We start from the raw sequence: 12,460 nt of genomic DNA, 5'->3' as shown, positions 1-12,460 counted from the left end.
AAATGCTTATTTTAAAGTTCTCATAATTCTTTACAAACAATGGAACAAAAACATTCAAATGTAAAAACATTATAACATATTAACAATCAGATATAAGATATATAAGATATATAAATATCAAAGATATATAAAGATCAAAAGAATATCTCAATGCCTGACATACAATAAACGCACAAACTGTAGTAAAGTAAAATTATCACAGGGGGGCAGTGTGGACACATGGTCGTCCTCATCATTTTGTTTTTTTTTTTACTTCCACCATGTCAGCACCAGTACTGTGAACCATGATAACCAAATCCTTTATTTAGTTGTTTACACACTAAAGTTGGCATTACATGTAGCCTGTAACTTCAGCCAGAACTTCAGCAATCTTCATCATGCAGTTATCTTCAAGGCAACACTGAGCAACACTCCCCTGTAAGGTAAATTGGCAGAAATGTAAATCAGAGGTTAATGTGTTTAAAACAGTGATACGCTCGCTCGCTCACTCACTCACTCACTCATTAACTTCCTCACTCATTCACTCCCTCACTCACTCACTCTGTCCCTCACTCAGTAACTAATTAACTCACTCACTTACTACCTCCCTCCCCCACTTGCTCACACATTCACTCCCTCCCTCCCTCCCTCACTCACTCATTCACTCACTCATTCGCTCCCTCCGTTCCTCAGTCAGTCACTCACTCACTCACTCACTCATTTACTCCCTCCCTCATTCCTTCCCTCACTTTCTCACTCACTTTCCTTACCGCTTTGTCCTGCAAAGTAAAAGTAAAAAAAAATCTGAAAGTAAAATCTTTCGCACAAAGCTGGGGCAGTGGTGGCCTGGCGGTTAAGGAAATGGCCCCATAATCAGAAGGTTGCCTCCACACATTGTGACAAATTTCACTGTGTGAACCGTGTGATGTGCTGCTGTGTATGTGACAGTCACTTCACTTTCTCTTTTTTTCACCTACAAAACGAACCACTAGTTCACACACCTCATAATGCACCAGCATAATCTTTACAGTCAAAGTGACTGAAGGGAAATAGAGTTGCCTGTTGTGATATGTAATTCAAATGGCACAAGTCTCCAGTCAGCCATGGCAATGCGGATAGTGTCGCGCTTCTCCATTCGGCCTGTAAAGGTTATAAGCAGACTGATGTATTCAAATCACTTAGCGCTATACGTCTTAAGTGGATATACAAACAAACCATATTGTGTTTGTCATGGGCATCTCTTGACATAATACTGAAAAATTCATATCTAATTTTCCCAGATATGAATTAATGATTTCATTTGCATTTCCGAGACATGACATATGCAACACATATCAAAACACAGATTTGTGTGTTTTGGTTCAAAAACTGAATATTGGTCATGGTACTAAACAGAAGAACAAATTTTTATATGAAGTTTGCTTTTGAAGAGAATTTTGATGCTTAAAACAATAAAAACAACAAACACATTTTGGATGCTGAGCACTTTGGTTTCAACTGACAACTGGTTTCAACTGGGCAGTGGTGGCCTAGCGGCTAAGGAAGCGACCCCGTAATCAGAAGGTTGCCGGTTTGAACTGAGCAAAAGCACCGTCCCCACACACTGCTCCCCGGTCGCCTGTCATGGCTGCCATCTGCTCACTCAGGGTGATGGGTTAAATGCAGAGGACAAATTTCACTGTGTGCAACGTGTGCTGTGCTGCAGTGCAGTTTCACTTCACTTTAAAAAACATTTCATATACCATTTGCCTACTGTACTGCAATGAGTGTGGCTTCCCACTTTGCATCAAACGTCTTTACTTACACACTATTGTGAGGGTTATAATGAAACCAATCTGCCTTTTTAAAGCTCTATTAAGGAAAAAAGCAGAGAGACACCAAACTGTGTATTCTGCCTATGCAGTCACAGAACTATGCAGTCAGAACTGAAAAATTTTCATCCCAGTGAATATTTACAGCATGAAAGGAGCCTTGTGAACATGTTCTTGTCGTAACTAAATAAAGCTCAAAGCTAAGAGGAAGGGAGGATGACAGGGAGCCCTCGGTCACTGCGTCACTTGCAAATGCCGCAAGCTTAGCTATGTGCAGCATGTGGTTACAAACAGCTTGAAGGCGTGGGAGGAAGGGTCCGGCTCATGCACAATGGAAGGAGGCATCATGAAGAAGGGCCTGCTCTACATCCAGCAGCAGCGCTTTGGGAAGGTAAGACCTCAGTGAGCTGCCCACTCTCAGCCTTCTTTACTGATTGTAAGACACAGCAGAATGCTTTTTTGGGCAATTGCTTGCATCAGGTTGCACAATGCTCAAATTTGCTCAAATCAAAACTGTAGACTACATGTGAAACGTTTCAGTATAATGCATGGCTGGGGTTTAATAAAATTGATTCGACGATGACTTAATTTACCTGTAACAGATATGCTTCTATTTTAGTTTTAGATCAAATAAACCTTCTGACCCCACAGTTATTTCAGATTAAGACAGCAAGAGCTGCATTTAACATTGACGAGAAGACACAAACACACAATACTTGTTCTTCCTTAACAGGGTAAACATAACTTTATGTTAAAAGTTGAAATGCCATACTGTTGTGCAGACCAGTGTCAATGGTTTTCTGTTCACAAGGACAACTATTTATCTTGGACAACTATAGACAATTATCACTATTTATGTCACTTCTTTCACTTATCACTTCTTGTTTCCGCCAGTTTAAGTGCAATCTATGTTCCTCAGCTAATCAATCAGAGTGATCACAAAATCAACTGCCAATGCTTTGTTTCATGCAAAATCTCTAGACCTAGGTCATTTTTTTACATTGATATTTGCCTTAAAGCAATGAAGACAAAATTTTATGTGAACACCATCACCAAAACTAACCTTGGAATATGTGACATATGCCTCATCCTTGCAGACAGAATCTTTTAACCTGCTCTTCCTCTTCTGATTTCTTCTCATTATGGGATGTTCTTAGTAAAACATGGTTCAGTTGTTAACACAAGCGGTTTCATTCATAATTACTATTTTCATGCTAAATAGTATAATCTTTAATCTTTTATAGTGCTTTTTTGTTCTTGTGTCACATGTTAAATGCCTCTGTACTTCCCCTTTGTTATGCATGGATGAAATGTGCCTCTCCTTCTGAAAAAAAAAGGTATGTAACTGAAATGTACCATGCATTGTGATCTTGTGTTGCGGACTTTCAATGATTTCACAGTAAATTCATATAATGAGAGAGATGGAAGGGAGGGAAAAGTGCCTTAGACACAAGACGTGGTTTACACCTATTCCAGTCCCCAGACGGAAATCACATGTCAAGCCAAAGCAGGTTGACACACATAGTTTAAAAAGACATTGCACCATTTTGAACGGCTTCCTCTTTCCGCTGACTATTTCGAAACACACAGCACTCTCATAAAACAAGTACTTCTGTAGTGAATAAACCACAGACAGCACATAAACCACATATTAAGCATGACTTCACACTAATCTTAATGAATTTAATATGAATTAACTTTACTATACATATACTGTTCATTGTAGTTCATATTGAGTAACTGAAAGAAATTTTTTTTGGAATTATCTTAATGATTGGTGTCAATTAGTTGATGAAGGACAGTGGTAATAGAGAGCTGATGACCAAGCTCTTATTGTATCCCTCATTTAGAGATGGAAGAAGGTGTGGTCTGTAGTGTACAGTGAGAGCAGGTTCTCCGTGGCCCTGATGGAGCTGCATGACTTTAAACCGGCTTCAGCGGAGGATCCATCCAGCCTCAGCAAGCGGGTAATCCGGATGAGGGACTGTGTACGGATGATAGAGGTGCAGCTGGCTCACTGCCCAAGAGGCTGTGGCGCCTTCCTGCTGGAGACCACCAAGAAGTGTTTTGTGTTTGCGGCCCCAAGCACTGAGCTGCAGGACTGGATTGCCCGGCTTAGTGCTCTGGCGTTTCCTGTATGTGCATACATTTTTACTGTTGACATACTATTTAACCATGAGGTAATTATTTCAAATCCAGGAGGATTCTATAACTTATAATGTTGTTCTTGCAGTTTAATAGCGGTTTGTGCGGGGTGCAAGATTGTGTCAGTGCCCAGAAAATATCTGTGAGAGACTCAGGTCAACTGGAAATGGTGGACAATTGTCTCTATGATACACCATACAGGGGTAAGATAAGTGTTGTTTTATATTAGAACTAATGACTGTGATTAATTTGTATTATTACCAGTCTTAGGATCAATGCATACATAATCATAAATTATGATTAAAAGATAATTCACCAAAGTGATAGGTGAACACCAACAGATCATCATCGAGTTTCACATAAGGAAGCACCACAAATTGAAGCTGTTTGATTGTGAACATGTAGATATCACTATTTTGTGCTTTTAAGTTGCTATAAATACTACATTAAATAGAATTTAAATCAAGAAATTTGTATTTAAAACATAGATACACAATTTAATTAAAATGGCATCCAAATAAACACTTTATGACAATATTTCTAAAATAATTATTAGAATAATAATTATTGTAATAATAAATTCTCACTATGCATGACTGATACTCATTGTCCTCACTTTCACTGCTGCTGTGTAAGTCAAGGATGAGGGATGCTGCTGTGAGCCGTGGGAGCTTGAGAGAGACAGCATGTGAGATATAATTGAATATTTTTTCCCCTGTTTTTGAAGACACCTGACCCCCTTTTGAACTCCAGAACTCAGGCCAGAGTCAGAATCGCAGCTGGCCCAACCTTGATTCCATTTAAGGATGGAGGACGAGAAACTGCTTCATGGCGTGTGAACAGACAAGACTTGTTTTGTCTGTTCACAAATGTCTAGGCCGAAAATGAAATGAAGCAAGATGACCACAGAATGTCCCTAACCCCCCCTGAGGATGATTTATGTGGTTTTCCAACCTTGTCCTAGTCATGGTCATGTGCCACTCTCCATACATCATGGGTGATTCTAAAGTTTTTTTTAATTTTTCACTTGATCTCTCCTCACCACTGGAATACATCAGTCTGTATCTATCATTCTTTGAAACCACAGTGATAGAGAAGTTCATGTCAGGTGATGCAAACAGAGGACACAACATCAGACTCATACTTCTCCAAGCTTCAAGGTCAGATGCTAATCTGTTTTCATGATAGCAAAGAGCAGAGGATTCTGAGCCAGGGATGCGAGAGAGAACATCTGATTAATTAATACAAATCAACATTAACACATTTCCAAACCCGTCTGTTAGCAAATGAAGCACACAAAGCGCATTCAGTGTGATCATTATCTACACATTATCTGCACATTAATTTTTGTCCTCACACTCATTTTGGTCTCATGGATGCTTTTAGAAATGCTTGCTGCAATAAAACTCCTAGATTTTTTTTTTTTTAAATAAAGCGGGACTGCAGTGTCTCACCCTGTCCTGCTTTGATGAAGTAAAAGAACACATCTAAGCAAACCTGCTTGAGGTCAGCCTCTGAGCAGTCTGAAGATAATTGGATTGAAACCACCTCCTGGCAGATTTGATTGGACCTTAGGTTAGTCAAACTGCCTTGGACCACAACATCAAAGGCAGGCAAAAGGTGCATATAAACATTTAAAATAGAGCTTCACTAATAATTTTACAGTCATATGATTTGCCCAGTACTAATCTGCAAAAATATATTTTCATCTATTTATATCTTTAAGAACGTTGCAGAAGCACAGCTAGGCTGACATCAGGCAGCTGAAATGTTCATTTTGAAACAAAAGCTAATTTGGTGAATAGCTCCAGTTCCTATTATAATCGAATTATAAATTATTAGAACAGAGTGAAATTCCTTTAACATATCAAGCTGTGCATTGAAGCCAGAGTCTATTTTTTGCTCCTCAGTGTTGTGCATGTACCTTTAGATGATATAGGAAGGAAGTGGTGTTTTTTTTCTTCTTCTTCAATTTCTGCAGTTGAAACAGATAATATCATTGACACACAGCTGTGATTGTGGTTGACTTTCTTTCTGAAAAAGGTCTCTAGGTGTCATTGCAGTCATCTGCAGTCTAAAAGCATGCTCCATGCTAGTGAACCATCTCACATTTATTACTATTCAACATGACCATTCCTGCAGCCGGAACTGGTTTGATCTTGTCCCAAAAACAGAGACTGTTAAATAAAAAGATAATTAATCATTTATTTAAAATAGTTTGAAGATTGATCTTTTTATTAGATAATAATATTAATGTGCTGCATGTTCCACAAGACAGCCCTAATAAAACAACATTTAATCAACAAAAATAACAGAAATTGGCTCATCAACTGCAAATGCAAGAACATATTACATGGCAAAATAACTGCTGTCTTACACCTCACATGTCAGGATATACTGACATGAAAAACTATGCACCCGAATGTAGTTTTCCTTCTTTAAATCACAGAGCTTGTGGCAAGCAGAGTCTACAAAGTCCTGTGAGATTGACAGGGTCCTCTGGGTTAACCGAGAGATGCAATTGGTCCACAGCGTGATTATCTTTTTAGCTTCGCTCTTGCTGAGCAACATATGTGACCACATCTCCAGGCTCACAGCGGTGCAGCAATCACCAGGAGATGAATTGAAAAAGGGAGAGCAAAAGAAGACAAATAAATCAATTATATCATGGCAGTGGTGGTGAAGAGCTCCCAGCCATCATCACAGAGCACTCCATCTAGAAAGAGCAAGAGGAAGAGATTCTTTCAGGGGTTGTGAATGACAGCTGTGACATCATCCTAAAGAACAAAAGTTGTGCTAAGAAATAACCACTTGACTTCAGCTTGACTTATTCCTCTGTGTACTTTGTTTTCTCTAGAGGAATGGACCATGGTCCAAATGGGCCATTTCCTCCAATAAAGACACTGACTTTTGCAGACGTGAAAGCAAAAGCCATCTGTAAAAGTTACAGTGATAGACAGCATTTTTTCTATTCCCTCATGAGCAGTAACTTCAACTGTATTTTTTCAGCAGGAAGGGATTTTTTGGTCACCGTTGTGAGCACAGTTGCCTCAAACAAGTGTCAGCTGCATGGTGACTACATCCTCACTCCAGAATCAGACCAACTTGTTCTCAGGGACCTTGCCTCTAAGGATGTCCTCTTCATCTGGCCCTATTGTTTTGTCAGGAAATTTGGACAGGATCAGGTAATAAAAGTTTTAACAATATGTGATATACATAATAAACCCTAGATAATAATGTAAAAACAATGCTTTTTGATTTTGATTTCAAGTTGCTGTAAATGTGTCATAGTTATAAAGCTCTCCTCTGCTCTTCAGTTGGCCTTCTCATTTGAGGCTGGTCGCAGATGTGATTCTGGAGAAGGAATCTTTGAATTTGCCACTAGTCATGGCGAACAACTCTACTCCATGGTCAATGCTGCTATCTCGTCTTTCCGAGGGCCGAGCCAGCCTTCCTTTAGCACAGAGGAAGACCCCTGTCCAGCAGAAGACACAGAATACAGTGTTTATGAACGGTTGCCCACCCAAACCCCAGGACGAGGTGTAGCGCCCAAGACTGAAAATCAAATAAAAGGGCTGACTCCATCCTTCAGGCGCTTATCACTGAATGCAATTAAGCTACCAAACAAAGACCAGGTTAGGAGCATATCCAGCTGCCCACCACTAGCACTGCACGAGAGCCAGGATCCTGTTTATGCCAAGATTATCCATCCAAAGCCCCAAGATCACACACTGCAGGAGCAAAGATTCCATGCGGCGCCAAAGAGGATGGACTTTGAGCATTCCAAATCATTTCATTTTTCATCTGGGGCCTCATCAAACTCTTCTCAAGCTAGTGCCTCTGACATGCTGGATGGTGATGGGAAATGTGACCAATCAATTGAAGAAGAAACTGACAGAGCTGACCCCATCTATTACGAAGCAGAAGGCACCTTGTCCACTGCAGTGTGGGATGCTGCATCTGCAGTTTACGATGATCCTGAAGAACTGAAAGGTCAGGAGAGCATTTTTAGAGAAGATGCCAACAAAGTGGAATATGACCACACCAAGGACAACTGTGTTTATGATAACATACTGTTAAAAGGCAAAAGAAAATAGAACAATGTTAACCTTGTTTTTTCCCCTATTTTTTAATAATAACACAATAATTTTGTTAAAAATATCAAAGATTTATACAGAAATTGTATGGAACATCCTGGAACACACCTTGATGACAACAGCAATTCATAAATCTGTACATACACCACAGGTGCAGAGGTACAGAGAGGGTGAAAGATATAATCAGAGGACATCCTCGAAAAAGGCCATAGTGGGACTAGCCCAGGCTGTGAGGAACCACCTATTCCTTTAGAAAGGGAGGATCTCATCGGAAGGATGACTGCACTCAGGTCCATATCATAATATTAATGGCCAAAACACCACCTCCTCCACCAAAGGCCTCCAATGGGGTCTTCCATCCAAGTACAGGCCATGCCCAAGCCTGCCTAGCTTCAGGGCATTGTTAGTCTGATTTAGCTATACCCTGATACAGGGTATAGCTGCTGGCTATTAAATCTGAATTCTTGGTATTCCTGGTAACTAAACTGGAACAGCATGTCGAGGCACAACCTATTACATCTGGTAGTGCACACATGCAAATAACCAAGTTAATCAGCAGCACTGTGACATGTGGGGCACTCCTCTCTCATTCTGCTTATTAAATTCATAATCACAGCAAGGGGACCCGCGGCTAGGAACTGATTGGGATCCTGACCTGACTGAGAATGAAGATGTCACAGTCCCCTCATTCATCCTCACCACCTGTCACCCCCTCCAGGGTGACAGGAGCCAGCTGTGCAGGTCCCCAGAACGGCCTTCTGAGCAGAGCCCATCTGGGATGATGGGGACAGTGGTGTCCACATATATTGGAATACATGACAAGAAAAAGCGAGGCGGCGTGTTCTTTGAAGAGCTCATCTCACAGTGGGGGCGAAGTCAATTAATGACAAGCGCTTGAAGCTGCAGAAAGTTCCTAACTATCAGACTTAGCGATTATATCAGTTTGAGAGTGACGTGTCTTGGGGGTTTCAATGAACAGTAAAATTATATGCAGCGCTATTAGCAATCGAAGGATCTGGCTGGACCTAAAAATCACTGAGGCTGTATGCTGACTATACATACTGCATTATAAAATATGATAAATTTTAGTTTTATGTTAAATGATGGAAGTGATTTTGAAGAAAAAAACGTTCAGTAATTCTGATACACACCATAATTCATGCATTGTAAAGCAAGATAAAATCTAAAAGCCTATTGTGAACAGGTTGCGATTAAAATCTGTTTTTTTTCAAATACTGCCCACAATCTACTGTTTAATGAATGAAGCATATGCTTATTGATGGCTGCATACATCAAATTTATTGACATCTACCTATCCATGCATCTTTAAAAACTGTCCATTCACTTCAGGGTTGTGGGAAGATGGATTCCACTCCAGTAAAACCCATCTATATTCACAAGTGAATTCCCCTGACCTGGTCTGTGGAAGAAAGCTGAACACAAGGGCATGAACCCAGGCCTGCTGCAAGGCAATATGCTGCCTAACATTCACTGTCAAAAATCCACACATATTTTACATACAGTACGATATTTTCTAAAGATAAATTTACCGTAGACTGACTAAAGATATTTCAAAATATTGCCACGATTCTCTTCTTTGACCATTTAAAAATAAAGTTTTAATCTAAAGTTTTATGCCTTCCTTTTTTGGTGAAATACAAATAGCATGGACCTCAGAAAGTATTATATATAAGTATATATATAACTCTTCTTTTGATCTTTTATCTGTAATCCTGTACAATATGTCTTTATATTCTTCTGTCAGATGTTGTTCGATGTGGCTGTGATTTGTGTCATCTCTGATGTGTCTTCAAAATTTCAAATTCAAATTTTATTTGTCACATACACAGTCATACACGGTATGATGTGCAGTGAAATGCTTTCTGCAACTGCTACAGACCACAGTATTGCAAATGTTGCAAGTAAACAATGAACCAATATGCAAATATTGCAAACATAACCAAGTATTACACTTTTACGTCTTTAACATAAAATATGTGTAACTGGTAGGGTGAAGGTGTGCAAATGAGTTACAGTTTAGACCACCTTTAGACTATCCAGGGTGATAGGCAGAAAGTTTGCTCACTTCCAAAGGAAACAATCATGTACATGGAATATCTGGCAGTTCAAAAAATAATCATAATAAGGGGAATTGGTCATAGGTCAACATTTGTGTTACTTCATTGCTTTTAATTAATTTAATGTCGCGATAAACCATAAACCCAATTGCAGTCAGGCGCAAGGAGGTGGGTGAGTTTTCACTTTTACATTTCGAGTGTCTGACAGCAGATGCTGTAACACCACTGGTGTTACATTTACATTTACGGCATTTGGCAGACGACCTTATCCAGAGCGACTTACAACGAACGATGAAGTGATCCGTTCTAGTTCATTAGGACCCCCAACTATGAAACTTTTTATTCACTCTGTACATACGTTAGACAATAAGAAGGTTACAAGTTAATCTAAATAGTCTCTAAAAAGGAAAATACTCAGCGACTGAGCTGTTCTGTCCTCAAGGGGTAGTTCATTCTACCACCGAGGGGCTAAGACTGAGAAGAGTCTAGATAAAGGTCTTCCTGTTGCCGCTCGTTTGAAAAGGCAAGAAGGTGAGGAAGACAGGGTCAAATGAGGCGAGGGAGTTGGGGAGGGGAAATGATTAATCTTACTTTGTAACAGAGTTGTGTTGTCATTTCTCAAAATCAAGTTCAAGTTGAGCTTTATTGTCTTTTCAGCTACATACAGCTACATAGGGTGGTAGTAGCCTAGTGGGTAACACACTCGCCTATGAACCAGAAGACCCAGGTTCAAATCCCGCTTACTACCATTGTGTCCCTGAGCAAGACACTTAACCCTAAATTGCTCCAGGGAGACTGTCCCTGTAAATACTGATTGTAAGTTGCTCTGGATAAGGGCGTCTGATAAATGCTGTAAAATGTAAATTAAATGATGACATACATGTTAGACAGAACATAGTGAAACAAAACAATGTTTCTCCATAACCTGGTGCTACATGTAACATTTAAACAAAGTTACATACTGACAATGTGCACATGTGCGACAGACAATCTGGCTACATGAAGGGCAAACATGGGACAAAGGCAGTGCAAGACAAACCGTGCAAGAATAACAATACATACAGTGGTAATGTGCGAAGAAATGCTGTTATAGGAATGTAATAGAGATATGTTCTGAACATAAGAGGCCTGTGGAAAGAAGCTATTGCATAGGCAGTGAGAGCCTCAGGCATGCTTCAGTGCCTTCCGGTAGGGGGATGAAGAGTGCATGTGAGGGGTGTGTAGAGTCCTTCACAATGCTGGTGGCTTTCCTGATACAGTGTGTTTTTTAAATGTCCGTCATGGAGGGAAGAGAGACTCAGATGAGCTTCTCAGTTGTGCTCACTATCCGCTGTAGGGTCTTGCTGTCCGATATGGTGCAGTTCTCAAACCAGACAGTGATGCAGCTGGTCAGAATGCTCTCAATTGTCCCTCTGTAGAAGGTGGTGAGGATGGGTGGTGGAAGATGGGCTTTCCCAGCCTCCGTAGGAGGTAGAGATGCTGCAGGGCTTTCTTGGCTGTTGAAATGGTGTTGAGAGTCCAGGACAGGTTCTCTTTTAGATGATGTCCAATGTTGATGGAATTTAGGGAGAACTGACTTGAGATTCGCATGGTTGAATCTCCAGCATCAACAAATAGTCTGTCAGGGTCGCTAATAGCCTCGTACAGCACGCAGAGCGCCTCCTTAGCGTTAGCGCTGTGGTGGAATATACACTCCTATCACGAACACCAAGGTGAATAAAAAGGTCAGCATCTCACAGTCACAAACTCCACCAGTGATGAACAGTAGCTAGAGACTAGCACAGAGTTCTTGCACCAACCCGAGTTGATGTAAACACACAAGCTGTCGCCGTGGGTCGTACTGTGCATTCAGCTGTCAGCACGGAACGCAGTAAGGCCGTCCAGCTGAATGGCGGCATCTGGAATTAATGTCTCAGTAAAAACAAAGATGCAGCAGTCTCTGTATTTTCGCTGGGTAGTCTGCTAAAGTTTGATGTAGTCCACATTATTGTCCAGGGAACAGACGTTGGAGAGTGTGATATGGATGGGAAAGGCGTACGCCTAGGATTGGCGACTGTGATGGCCGATGGCAGTCCTGAGAGTATGATAAGGTGAATGGCCTTAGAAGGGAGATGATGGGAGTCACAGGGCGCTTTGGTTTTTTCGACTATTGGGGCGATAAGAGAGGTGGAAGTTAAATTGTTCAAAGAGGAGTGCTCACCGGGCTTGACAGGGGTTCAGTTGTTTGGATTGTCGGATTGATAGGAGGTTCTGGTGACAGATCCAGACTATAAAAAAAAGGTGTGTCACAGCCAGCTTTTCACAGTCCCCCACCCATAACACTGCTGTGTCTGGTTGAACATCTGTGAGA

The 12,460-nt window shown here is 40.7% G+C and overlaps 1 protein-coding gene across 2 annotated transcripts; it reads left to right on the top strand.

Moving 5' to 3' along the window:
* The first annotated feature begins 2,055 nt into the window (after positions 1 to 2,055).
* Positions 2,056 to 9,270, top strand: dok2l (docking protein 2-like). Of its 2 annotated transcripts, none has more exons than XM_028975019.1 (5): positions 2,056 to 2,181; positions 3,641 to 3,925; positions 4,024 to 4,138; positions 6,948 to 7,120; positions 7,253 to 9,270. In XM_028975019.1, exons 1-5 carry the CDS (start codon positions 2,122 to 2,124, stop codon positions 8,030 to 8,032), a joined length of 1,413 nt encoding a protein of 470 aa, XP_028830852.1. In that variant the 5' UTR covers positions 2,056 to 2,121; the 3' UTR covers positions 8,033 to 9,270. The 2 variants fall into 2 exon arrangements, with proteins under 2 accessions (XP_028830852.1, XP_028830851.1); XM_028975018.1 differs by having other exon boundaries at positions 6,945 to 7,120.
* Positions 9,271 to 12,460: the final 3,190 nt, after the last annotated feature.

This window comes from Denticeps clupeoides, chromosome 3 (genome assembly GCF_900700375.1).
Source record: "Denticeps clupeoides chromosome 3, fDenClu1.1, whole genome shotgun sequence".
Classification (NCBI taxonomy): Eukaryota; Metazoa; Chordata; class Actinopteri; order Clupeiformes; family Denticipitidae; genus Denticeps; species Denticeps clupeoides.
The sequence above is the reverse complement of the archived record's forward strand: the minus strand, read 5'-3'. Positions and strand labels throughout refer to the sequence as shown.

What these genes read in the sequence shown, in the direction of transcription:
- dok2l (XM_028975018.1), top strand. Translation starts at nt 2,122, where the DNA reads ATGGAAGGAGGCATCATGAAGAAGGGCCTGCTCTACATCCAGCAGCAG. An exon ending in AGCAGCAGCGCTTTGGGAAG is followed by an intron (nt 2,182 to 3,640) that starts GTAAGACCTCAG and finishes TCCCTCATTTAG; the next exon opens with AGATGGAAGAAGGTGTGGTC. An exon ending in TTAGTGCTCTGGCGTTTCCT is followed by an intron (nt 3,926 to 4,023) that starts GTATGTGCATAC and finishes TTGTTCTTGCAG; the next exon opens with TTTAATAGCGGTTTGTGCGG.